Source organism: Nerophis ophidion, linkage group LG03, assembly GCF_033978795.1.
Source record: "Nerophis ophidion isolate RoL-2023_Sa linkage group LG03, RoL_Noph_v1.0, whole genome shotgun sequence".
NCBI classification, from domain to species: Eukaryota; Metazoa; Chordata; class Actinopteri; order Syngnathiformes; family Syngnathidae; genus Nerophis; species Nerophis ophidion.
In genome coordinates, this window is record NC_084613.1 from 79,010,335 (window position 1) to 79,022,538 (window position 12,204).

The 12,204-nt window shown below is 41.9% G+C and overlaps 1 protein-coding gene across 4 annotated transcripts in view; it reads right to left on the reverse strand.

Annotated features, from left to right (window-relative positions):
- zgc:110158 (uncharacterized protein LOC553590 homolog) overlaps nucleotides 1-12,204 on the reverse strand; it is a 161,739-nt gene that overhangs the window by 92,985 nt on the left and 56,550 nt on the right. For all 4 annotated transcript variants that reach the window (XM_061896158.1, XM_061896157.1, XM_061896156.1 and 1 more), the window contains exon 4: nucleotides 4,813-4,897. In XM_061896158.1, the coding sequence (XP_061752142.1) occupies nucleotides 4,813-4,897 (85 nt within the window). The remainder of the gene's footprint in view (nucleotides 1-4,812; nucleotides 4,898-12,204) is intronic.

Below are 12,204 nucleotides of genomic sequence, written 5' to 3' on the forward strand. Positions count from 1 at the left end.
ACTTTTTTCCATAACTTGAGTTGATTTATTTTCGGAAAACCTTGTTACATTGTTTAATGTATCCAGCGGGGCATCAAAACAGAATTTGGCATAATAATGTGTTAATTCCACGACTGTATATATTGGTATCGGTTGATATCGGAATCGGTAATAAAGAGTTGGACAATATCGGCAAAAAAGCCATTATCGGACATCTCCACTTATTAGTAATTACTATAACATTTTTTTTCCTTATATTATATAATTTTGCTCTATTTTTCAATTGTTGCTATTGCTACAATGCAACACAGGCTGCACTTTGTACGTCTCCGGTCTTTTGACATGTATTACCCTGCCCTCCCTGTATGTTAGAATTTAAATTACATTTTTAAATTAGAGATGAAAAAACTATTTGAGGTTGCTTATTGATAGTCTCCAAAATAACGTTACTGAAAAACTGAACACACAAAAGAAAATACATTCATACACATATGAAGTGCACAAACATGTAGGAATCATGTTAATGAACAATACATTATGAATTGGGAAAAAAAAGGCAATGGTATTATACAGTATGAAAGTTGGCTATAATGTCGCTAGCCTAATGCTAATCTACAATGAACAAGCTCAGGCGTCGAGAACCTTTTTGGCTGAGAGAGCCATGAAAGCCAAATATTTTAAAATGTATTTCCGTGAGAGCCATATGATATTTTTTAACACTGTATACAACTAAATGCGTGCATGTTTAAGTAAGACCAACATTTTTAGAGTACAATAAGTCTCTTATTCTTTTTAATAACATTGTTATTCTGAATTTAACCAATAATAAATAAAACACTTCTTACCATTAATGTGACTTCTGGTGCTGCATGGTTTTGCTGATGGCTTTGTAATCTGGTTGATACGTGGTTATTTTTAACACAGTGATTACCCTCAAAATTATTCATTACTTATCGTGTTAGGCAATGTTTAGTTTAGTTTATTATTTCTTCGGTCAGTGGTCAACAAAATAAAGAAACAGTTTTACATAAACGAACAGTTGTACATTAATAAAATGAAAATGTTGCGGAGCGAAAGGGTTTAGGCTGAAGTTTACACACGTGTTGCGCCAAACCCTACAAACAATGTCAAATACAAGATGAACTTCCAAAAGTTATGAATTTTCCTTTGCACAACATATTATAAATAACACTTACTGTTCAATTATATACAAAGTAAAAAAATATCCTTATACACGTGTAAACAATTATACTTCCATTGTTATTTATATCCCACATTTAGTTTTTAATTAACATTGATCATAGTATTAACTACTGTGTTGATAAAAAAGAGTGATATATTTTTTCAAGAGATTGGTCTTCATGTGTTTTTTTTAAAATGTGTTAATGGAACTGGAACATTTGTCAGCTGAGATTTATCTGAGAGCCAGACGCTGTCATCAAAAGAGCCACATCTGGCTCTAGAACCATATAGGGTCCCTACACCTGGACATTGACAGTCTAACGAAAATTAGCTGAGCAAACTTATACAAAGGGGAATAAATGAGAACTTAAAGGAACAAAACTGACATGAAATAGCAAGTGTATCTCTACTAACAGGCATATATATATTCACCAAACTCTGAAGAAATTAATACTGTCCGCTTACTTTAGCTCAATCTTCAAACTCCTGATTTTGAAACAGATAACATAGTTGGTGGTTTGTGGAACAAGATTGCAGGAGAAATGGTAAATGGCGGTATACTTTTATAGCGCTTTTCTACCTTCAAGGTACTCAAAGTGCTTTGACACTATTTCCACATTCATCCATTCACACACTGATAGCGGGAGCTGCCATGCAAGGCCCTAACCACGATCCATAAGGAGCAAGGGTGAAGTGTCTTGCTCAAGGACACAACGGGAGTGACGAGGTTGGTAGAAGGTGGGGATTGAACCAGGAACCCTCAGGTCACTGGAAAGCGGCCACTCTCCCAACCTCGCCACGCCGTCCAGAAAGAAGCACATGTATCGTCTAGAACAGGGGTGGACATTACGTCGATCGCGATCGACGGGTCGATCTCGGAGGGTGTGTCAGTCGATCTCAAGCCAGGCATTAAAAAATAGACATAAAAATGAGCAATCATCAATCATACCGAGACTTCACTTTCGTCAGTTGTTTGACATTCTCGGCACCCGAGGATCTTGTGAGATGACGCTGGCTGCTGCGAGCTCATATTTAAGAAAAAAATCACTAACAGGGCGGACGCAGAGAAACACATTTTATTTCTAGAGACTCCGTACCTACCGTCAAAACTCTAAAGACCGACTGCACACTTCCTGTCTTCACCATAAAAGACCTGTTTCATCCTGCCTGTGCTAACAAAATAAGAGTCTCAGAAAGCTAGCGTGCACAAGCTAGCAAGCTACGGAGTTTGATGCCAATGTTTTTCTCCCCCGCCCTCAGCGACCGCTTTCTCACTTGCTTGCCCACCCGCACACTCACTGACGTCACTCACCTGCTACCAGACATTAAAGGGCCACACACATATGCTACTCTCATAACAAAGTGTTTAAAAACGAGTATGCAAGTTGGACAAATAAGATGCCAAATCCAACCACTTTCATGTGGTATTGGACAGAAAGGAGGACTTTTTTTTTCCTCCATTTGAAAATGCGGACGTTATCAGCACCACTGTCTAATTCCAATCAATGCAAGTCATCAGAATCAGGTAATACACCAACTTATATTCTTGTCTTCATGAAAGAAAGGAATCTATGTGTGTTAAACATGCTTGTATTATCATTAAACACCATTAACTTGTTAACAAAAATGTGTCTTTCATAAATAAATAAATACAAATTATAAATAGGAATGAGGTAGATCTCCTCGACTTGGTCAATTGAAAAGTAGCTCGCCTGCAGAAAAAGTGTGAGCGCCCCTGGTCTAGAACAGTGTTTTTCAACCTTTTCTGAACCAAGGCAAATTTTTGTTAGTGAAAAAGTGCGGACGCACACCACTAACAGAAAACATAAAACCATTAAACTCAGTAGCTGATATTGACAGTAAAAAGTTGTTCTCCCATGGGGCGGCATGGCGTAGTGGGTAGAGCGGCCGTGCCAGAAACCTGAGGGTTGCAGGTTCGCTTCCCACCTATTAACATCCAGATCGCTGCCGTTGTGTCCTTGGGCAGGACACTTCACCCTTGTCCCCGGTGCCGCTCACACTGGTGAATGAATGATGAGTGAATGATTGGTGGTGGTCGGAGGGGCCGTAGGCGCAAAATGGCAGCCACGCTTCCGTCAGTCTACCCCAGGGCAGCTGTGGCTACAGATGTAGCTTACCACCACCAGGTGTGAATGATTGATGGGTTCCCACTTCACTGTGAGCACTTTGAGTATCTAACAATAGAAAAGCGCGATATAAATCTAATCCATTATTATTATTATTATAAGAATTCAAACCATAACCAACCATGCATGACTATAGCCCTTGTCTCAAAGTACTGTCACATCACGCAGTGACTTATTTGGGGGTTTTTGGTGTCTTCCTGTGTGTAGTGTTTTAGTTCTTGTTTTTCTCTCTTATTTTGGTGGCTTTTCCTGTTTTGTTTGTATTTTCTTGTAGAACTTTCATGTCTTCTGTACGTTTTGTTTCAGCAATCAAGGCTATTTAAGTTGTCGCTATCCTTCTTTGCGGGGACATTTGTTGATTGTCATGTCATGTTCGGATGTACTTTGTGGACGCCGTCTTCGCTCCACAGTAAGTCTTTGCTGTCGTCCAGCATTCTGTATTTGTTAACTTTGCAACCACTTCAGTTTTAGTTTCATTTTGCATAGCCATCTCTAAGCTTCAATGCCTTTTCTTCATGGCACTCACCTTTTTGTTTATTTTTGGTTTTAGCATTAGATGCCTTTGTACCTGCACGCTGTTTTCTGCATATTGTGATCACAACAAACCAAGTTTACGACATCTTCAAAGCAATTAGCTACTGGCAGCCATCTACTGATATGAAAGAGTACAACATGGTTACTCTACTGAGCTCTAGACAGCACCGACACTCAACAACAACGGCAAATTTGCAGATTATTATTACTGGTTTGAAAAAAATATTTTTAACCCAAATAGGCGAAATTACATATTCTCCCACGGCACACCAGACTATCTCACAGCACAGCTGTTGAAAAACACTAATCTAGAAGGTGAAGTAGTATTTACTCCATCCATCCATCCATTTTCTACCGCTTATTCCCTTTCGGGGTTGCGGGGGGCGCTGGCGCCTATCTCAGCTACAATCGGGCGGAAGGCAGTGTACACCCTGGACAAGTCGCCACCTCATCGCAGGGCCAACACAGATAGACAGACAACATTCACACTCACATTCACACACTAGGGACCATTTAGTGTTGCCAATCAACCTATCCCCAGGTGCATGTCTTTGGAAGTGGGAGGAAGCCGGAGTACCCGGAGGGAACCCACGCATTCACGGGGAGAACATGCAAACTCCACACAGAAAGATCCCGAGCCTGGATTTGAACCCAGGACTGCAGGAGCTTTGTATTGTGAGGCAGACGCACTAACCCTTCTGCCACCGTGAAGTAGTATTTACTGAATCGCAAAATCTTGAAAAAATAAAACAATACAAAGGTTTATTTTTAATGTGTTTTAAGTAAATTAACATAAGGGGAACACTGCACTTTTTCGTCACACCCTGTCCCCTCATACTGCTTCTGTAAAGTTTTTCCAAACCAAACTGCACGAGTCACAATCTTTACGGCGTAACCGTTAGTAGTGAACTGTCGAGGTATGGCCTAGATTAGAAAGAGTTTAAACACCCGATTAAGGGAGGTCACTTACATAGTCATGGAAGGCCTTGGCCTCACTGGAGTGCTCGCATGTCTCCCTTCGGTCTGGAGCTGCACAGTACAAGTCCCAGAATACGCTGAAATGGAAAAGGGGGTGGGGGTGAGAGAAGGTTGCGAGGGTTAGCAAATGGAGCAATACAGGCAAACTTGTAGCAGCTATTCATAACCCCTTCGCACACTCCCGCTATCAGCCTAGTGCACTTAAAAGTCTGTCTTGTATATACAGTACACTTAACCATTGGCACGACATTATGTTGGTGCAGAGGTGGGTAGTAACGCGCTACATTTACTCCGTTACATCTACTTGAGTAACTTTTGGGATAAATTGTACTTCTAAGAGTAGTTTTTATGCAACATACTTTTACTTTTACTTGAGTAAATTTATAGAGAAGAAACGCTACTTTTACTCCGCTCCATTTATCTGCAATCAGGTCGCTACTCGCTACTTTTTTTTAATCGATCTGTTAATGCACGTTTTGTTTGTTTTGTTTTTGTCAGACACGCATTCAAAGTAGGAACTACGCATGGTTGCGTTTCACCAATCAAATGCAGTCACTGGTGACGTTGGACCAATCAAACAGAGCCAGGTGGTCACATGACCGTTTCACGTTGAACCCGACATATTGAAAAACTTATGCGGGTGTTACCATTTAGTGGTCAACTGTACGGAATATGTACTGTACTGTGCAATCTACTAATAAAAGGTTCAATCAATCAACCAATCAATCAAAAGTGTAAAGGAAAAAAGACACTTTTTATTTCAACCGTACTTCCCGTCAAAAGCCTAAAGACTGATCGCACAGTTCCTGTCTTCACAATAAAAGTGCCGCTCCATTGCGCCTGCGCTAACAAAATAAGTCTCCGAAAGCCAGCGCAAACAAGCTAGCAAGCCACGGAGTTTGCCGCCAATGTATTTCTTGTAAAGTGTATAAAAACGAATATGGAAGCTGGACAAATAAGATGCCAAAAACCAACAACTTTCATAATGTATTAGACAGGAAGGAGGAACTTTTTTTCTCCTCCATTTGAAAACCGGGACTTATCAGCACTATACTGTCTGATTCCAATCAATGCAAGTCATCAGAATCAGGTAATACACCAACTTATATTCTTGTCTTCATTAAAGATAGGAATCTATATGTTAAACATGCATGTATATTCATTAAAACACCTTTAACATGTCAACAAAAACGGCAAAATAAATAAATATAAATTATATACTGTATATATAAATATATATATATATATATATATATATATATATATATATATATGATATGTGTGTGTATGTATATATGAGGTAGATCACCTCGACTTGGTCATTTATTAAGTAATTGATTAACGTTGAAAAACTTATTGAGGTGTTACCATTTAGTGGTCAATTGTACGGAATATGTACTGTACTGTGCAATCTACTAATACAAGTTTCAATCAATCAATCAATCAATGCCTACTGTGCCTATGGTGCTGTTAAGTTATTGTAGCTCAATTTGCCTTAATTTTTTTTTATTTTAATGTATCATTATTTAATATATAATATTGTTTTAGTTGCTTAAGAGATATTCCTGCCTCTGAATTTGCTCATTGCTATTTTTATGTTTTTGTGCATTATCTGTTGCCGTAATCATTAAACAAACAGGTTACTCATCAGTTACTCAGTACTTGAGTAGTTTTTTCACAACATACTTTTTACTTTTACTCAAGTAAATATTTGGGTGACTACTCCTTACTTTTACTTGAGTAATACATCTCTAAAGTAACAGTACTCTTACTTGAGTACAATTTCTGGCTACTCTACCCACCTCTGTGTTGGTGTTCCCTCCCCCAAACCTCAATTATCGTCTTGCTCGAAGTACACTGGCGTCGACGGACACCTCGCTGAGCATGTAGCACACCTTGTAAAACATAGCACGAGTCCTTGTAACAGAGCTACAAGGCAGTCTGGTGATTGTAAATACAGGACATCCGGAAAGCATTCCCGGCGCTTCACTATTCCAACATTTTGTTGTTATAGTCTTATTGCAAAATGAAATACATTCATTTTTGTCCTCAAAATTCTACAGACAATACGCCATAATGATGGTGTGAACAGTTTTTTTCTAACAGTTTTGCAAATGTATTTTAAAAAAATAAAAATAAAAACATGTACATAAGTATTCACAGCCTTTGTTCAATACTTTGTTAATGCACCTTTAACAGTAATTACAGCCTCAAGACTTTTTCATTACGACGCCACAAGCTTGGCACACCTATCTTTGGGCAGCTTCGCCCATTCCTCTTTGCAGCACCTTTCAAGCAGACTGGATGAGAAGTGTTTGTTTTAATCCAGGATGTCTTTTCACATTGATGCATTCATCTTTCCGTCTATCCTGACAAGTCTCCCAGTTCATGCCGCTCAAAAACATCCCCACACCATGCTTAACTGTAGGGATGGTATTAGCCTGGTGATGAGCTCTGCCAGGTTTCTTCCAAATATGACGACACCTCGTCCTGGTCGTGAAACGGTAGACCAGCTCTGTACTCTTGGCAGGGTCCTTGAGGGTGCATGGGAGTTTGCCCCACCAGTCTACATGTGCTTTTTGGACTTAGAGAAGGCATTCGACCGTGTGCCCCGGGAAGTCCTGTGGGGATTTTCTCAGAGAGTATGGTGTTTCGGACTGTCTTATTGTGGCGGTCCGTTCCCTGTATGATCAGTGTCAGTGCTTGGTCCGCATTGCCGGCAGTAAGTCAGACCTGTTTCCAGTGAGGGTTGGACTCCGTCAAAGCTGCCCTTTGTCATCGATTCTGTTCATAACTTCTATGGACAGAATTTCTAGGCGCAGTCACGGCGTTGAGGGGATCCGCTTGGGTGGCTGCAGTATTAGGTCTCTGCTTTTTGCAGATGATGTGGTCCTGATGGCTTCAACTGGCCAGGATCTTCAGTTCTCACTGGATCGGTTCGCAGCAGAGTGTGAAGCGACTGGGATTAGAATCAGCACCTCCAAGTCTGAGTCCATGTTCTTGCCCTGGAGTGCATCTCCAGGTTGGGGAGGAGATCTTGCCCCAAGTGGAGGAGGTCAAGCACCTCGGAGTGTTGTTCACGAGTGAGGTTAGAGTGGATCGTGAGATCAACAGACGGATCGGTGCGGCGTCTTCAGTAATGCGGACACTGTATCGATCTGTTGTGGTGAAGAAGGAGCTGAGCCGGAAGGCAAAGCTCTCAATTTACCGGTCGATCTACGTTCCCATCCTCACCTACGGTCATAAGCTTTGGGTCATGACCGAAAAGACAAGATCACGGGTACAAGCGGCCGAAATTAGTTTCCTCTGCCTGGTTGCGGGTCTCTCCCTTAGAGTTACTCTATCATCCGGGAGGAACTCAGAGTAAAGCCGCTGCTCCTCCAGATTGAAGTGAATTATATTTATATAGCGCTTTTTCTCAAGTGACTCAAAGCGCTTTACATAGTGAAACCCAATATCTAAGTTACATTTAAACCAGTGTGGGAGGCACTGGGAGCAGGTGGGTAAAGTGTCTTGCCCAAGGACACAACGGCAGTAACTAGGATGGCACAAGCGGGAATCGAACCTGCAACCCTCAAGTTGCTGGCACGGCCACTCTACCAACCGAGCTATGCCGCCCCAGATGAGGTGGTCCGGGCATCTGCTCGGGGTGCCACCAGAACGCCTCCCTAGGGAAGTGTTTAGGGCACTTCCGACCGGCTGGAGGCCACGGGGAAGACCCAGGACACGTTGGGAAGACTATGTCTCCCGGCTGGCCTGGGAACGCCTCGGGATCCCCTGGGAGGAGCTGGACGAAGTGGCTTGGGAGAGGGAAGTCTGTGCTTCTCTGCTTAGGCTGCTGCCCCCGCGACCCTACCTCGGATAAGCGGAGGAAACTGGATGGATGGACATTCACGCCAAAGCGTTCAAGCTTTGTCTCATCAGAAAAGATATTTTTTTCCTCATGGTCAGAGTCTTTCAGGTGCATTTTGACAAACTTTTTGCTAAGAAATGACTTCCATCTGGCCACTCTACCATACAGGCCTGATTGCTTGATCACTGCAGAGATGGTTGTCCTCTCTCCAAAGAGGAAGGCTGTAGTTCTGACCGAGAGACCATCGGGTTGTTGGTCACCTCCCTGACTAGACTAAGATAAATGTAGCAATGTACAGAGACATCCTGAATGAAAACCAATGCTTTCCATCCAATCTGATGGAGCTTGAGAGGCGCTGCAAAGAGGAATGAGCAAAAATGCCCAAAAATAATTGTGCCAAGCTTGTGGTATCGTATTCAAAAAGACTCCAGGCTGTAATTGCTGCCAAAGGTGCATCAACAAGGTATTGGGCGTAAATGTGTGTTGTTGTTTTTTTCTAATACATTTGCAAAATAAAAATAAAAAAAACACTTTTCCCATCGTCATTATGGGGTATTGTGTGTAGAACTTTAAGGGACAAACATGTATTTTATTCATTTTTTGAGTGAGGCTGTAACATAAAAGGTGGAAAGAATAAAGCGCTGTGAATACTTTCAGATTGCACAGTAGGCTGAGACAAGTCAATACGAACTTCGATTCTAGTCAATAGGCAGTGGAGGGGGGGAATCGCCAACGTGAGCAGCAACACTTTCCGGCGAGTGTCTAAGAGGTCCTAATTGGATCAGTCTTTGCGTATCGATTCGGGACTAAAAAGTGGGAGGAACAGCAACGCGGTTAAACACAGACCCGATCAGGCGGCAACGGCGTCTTGCTAATTTGCCAATTCCAAACCATGTGAACTTATGGATGTTTTGATCTGGAAAAAGTCAACTAATTATCCGGCTTAGCCTCACTCTGTGATGAGGTCAGAGTGCACCGGCGTCCTCGCGGCATGCATATCAATGCGGCGCTGAAATGGAAAATAAACATCGGCGATAAATGCTCTCCTCGGGTCACACACAGCATAAATGTATTTATTTCTACTTTACAACAGTGCGAGAGAGGGATGACCATGACATCCGCCATTTTTTTTTTCCCCAGCTAACCCGGGTTGCAACCTTTTGAAATTATTATTCTGCCCATCCTCTTACTAGCTATTAAAAAACACGTCCTTGGTTTTCATATTGCTGATGGTGCTCAGCGGGTCGCGACGATCGTTCTTATGACTCAGCAGAATCGCCACCGGAGGTTCAAAGGTGCACTATACTTTTTTGAAACACAATTTGAAGATTTATGCGGAGTCTGTAATTTTACATCTGGCCACATTTAAACATTTGCTCGATGGTAACATATGTGGTGCATTGGTGATTTTCCATCCTAACTAGGATTGAGTATATTTTACATGTAACTGATGCTTGTACCAAATTAAACCAGGGGAGACCAAAGTGCGGCTCAGGGGCCATTTTTGGCCCGTAGCAGTTTTTTTTGTTTTTATTGGCTCAAGACATGTTCTGAAATTTAAATGAATTTATTATTAATAATGTGTATTTTATATAACACAAACAGCTATTTACTTTGTCACCGATAACACAAAAGCTAACAGTGTTTCACACTAATGGGGCAGCACAGTGGGGCAGGGGTTAGTGCATGTGCCTCACAATAATGGGTTATACATGTATAGCGCTTTTCTACCTTCAAAGTACTCAACGCGCTTTGACACTATTTCCACATTCATCCATTCACATACTGATAGCCATGCAAGGCTTTAACCAGGACCCATCAGGAGCAAGGGTACAGTGTCTTGCTCAAGAACAGACGTGACGAGGTTGGTGGAAGGTGGGGATCGAACCAGGAACCCTCAGGTTGCTGGCACAGCCACTCTCCCAACCGTGCCACGCCATCCACAATACACAAGGTACTGGGTTAGATACCAGGGACATACTTACCAACCGTCCCGATTCTCCCGAATTTTAGTGCCTCTGCCCGAAAATCTCCCGGGGCAACCATTCTCCAGAATTTCTCCCGATTTCCGCCCGGACAACAAAATTGGGGGCGTGCCTTAAAGGCACTGCCTTTAGCGTCCACTACAACCTGTCGTCACGTCCGCTTTCCCTCCATACAAACAGCGTGCCGGCCCAGTCTCACAATATATAAGTTTTTTTACACACATGAGTGAATGCAAGGCATACTTGGTCAACAGCCATACAGGTCACACTGAGGGTGGCCGTATAAACAACTTTAACACTGCTACAAATATGCGCCACACTGTGAACCCACACCAAACAAGAATGACAAACACAATTCGGGAGAACATCCGCACCGTAACACAACATAAACACAACAGAACTAGGGATGCACCGAAATGAAAATTTGTGGCCGAAGCCAAATAAAATTTAAACGCTTGGTCGTAGGCCGAATACCGAATAATGAATGCAGTTTTTCACAATTTTTTTTATATTGCATAAATAGCCTAGAATAAATATTTAGACATGTTTTTCAAATAAAGTATTTTTTTTATTGAATATTGACATTTTTTTAATATTCCAGTATACTTTGCTTTTCAAAAAAAGCACAAAGTTTTTCATTTATATTAGGCCTTCAAACAAAACATGCATTCCAAAAAAAAAAAAAAGTGCATTAAAGTGGATAAAACCACAACAAATAAATGATTATCCTTTTGGCAAAAGTCTGCTTAGCCACAGTAGATATGCTAATAATGTAAACAGAGGCCCCACTAAATCTCAATAAGTGTGTGCTTGTAACCTCATACACTTATACAGGTACACAACATATCCCAACGTCAGCGCGTCACTGCACGCTGGTTGATTGCGTCACTGCGTCAAAAAATTGCGTCACACGCCACTATTCGGCCTTGTTTTTACTCATTCCACCGAAGGCCGAATGTGGCTTTTTTTGCCATATTCGGCCGAATATATTCGGTTACCGATTAATCGGTGTATCCCTAAACAGAACAAATACCCAGAAGCTCTTGCAGCACTAACTCATCCAGAACGCTACAATATACACCCCCGGTACCACCAAACCCCACCCCCCATCTCCCAAATTCGGAGGACTCAAGGTTGGCAAGTATGACCCGGGATTGGAGTCGTTCTTTGTGGAATTTGCATGTTCTCCCTGTGACTGCATGGGTTCCCTCCGGCTTACCCCCACCTCCAAAGACACGCACCTGGGGATATTGATTGGCAACACTAAATCGGCCCTAGTGTGTGAATGTTGGCTCTGCGATGAGGTGGCCAACCAGAATGCAGCTGAGATAGGCTCCAGCACCCTCCACGACTCCCAAATGAACAAGCGGTGGTAAAATGACTTTTACTAAAATAGAAAAAAATACCAACTTTGTGTGTTTTTTGGAAGGCATTTGGCTGATAACTGGCATTCCAGCTTTGCACAAGTAAATGAGCTGTAGGACTGCTTGTATTGACTATTTTAGATGCAAGCCGATACAATCCGATACATGTCTATTGGCTGATA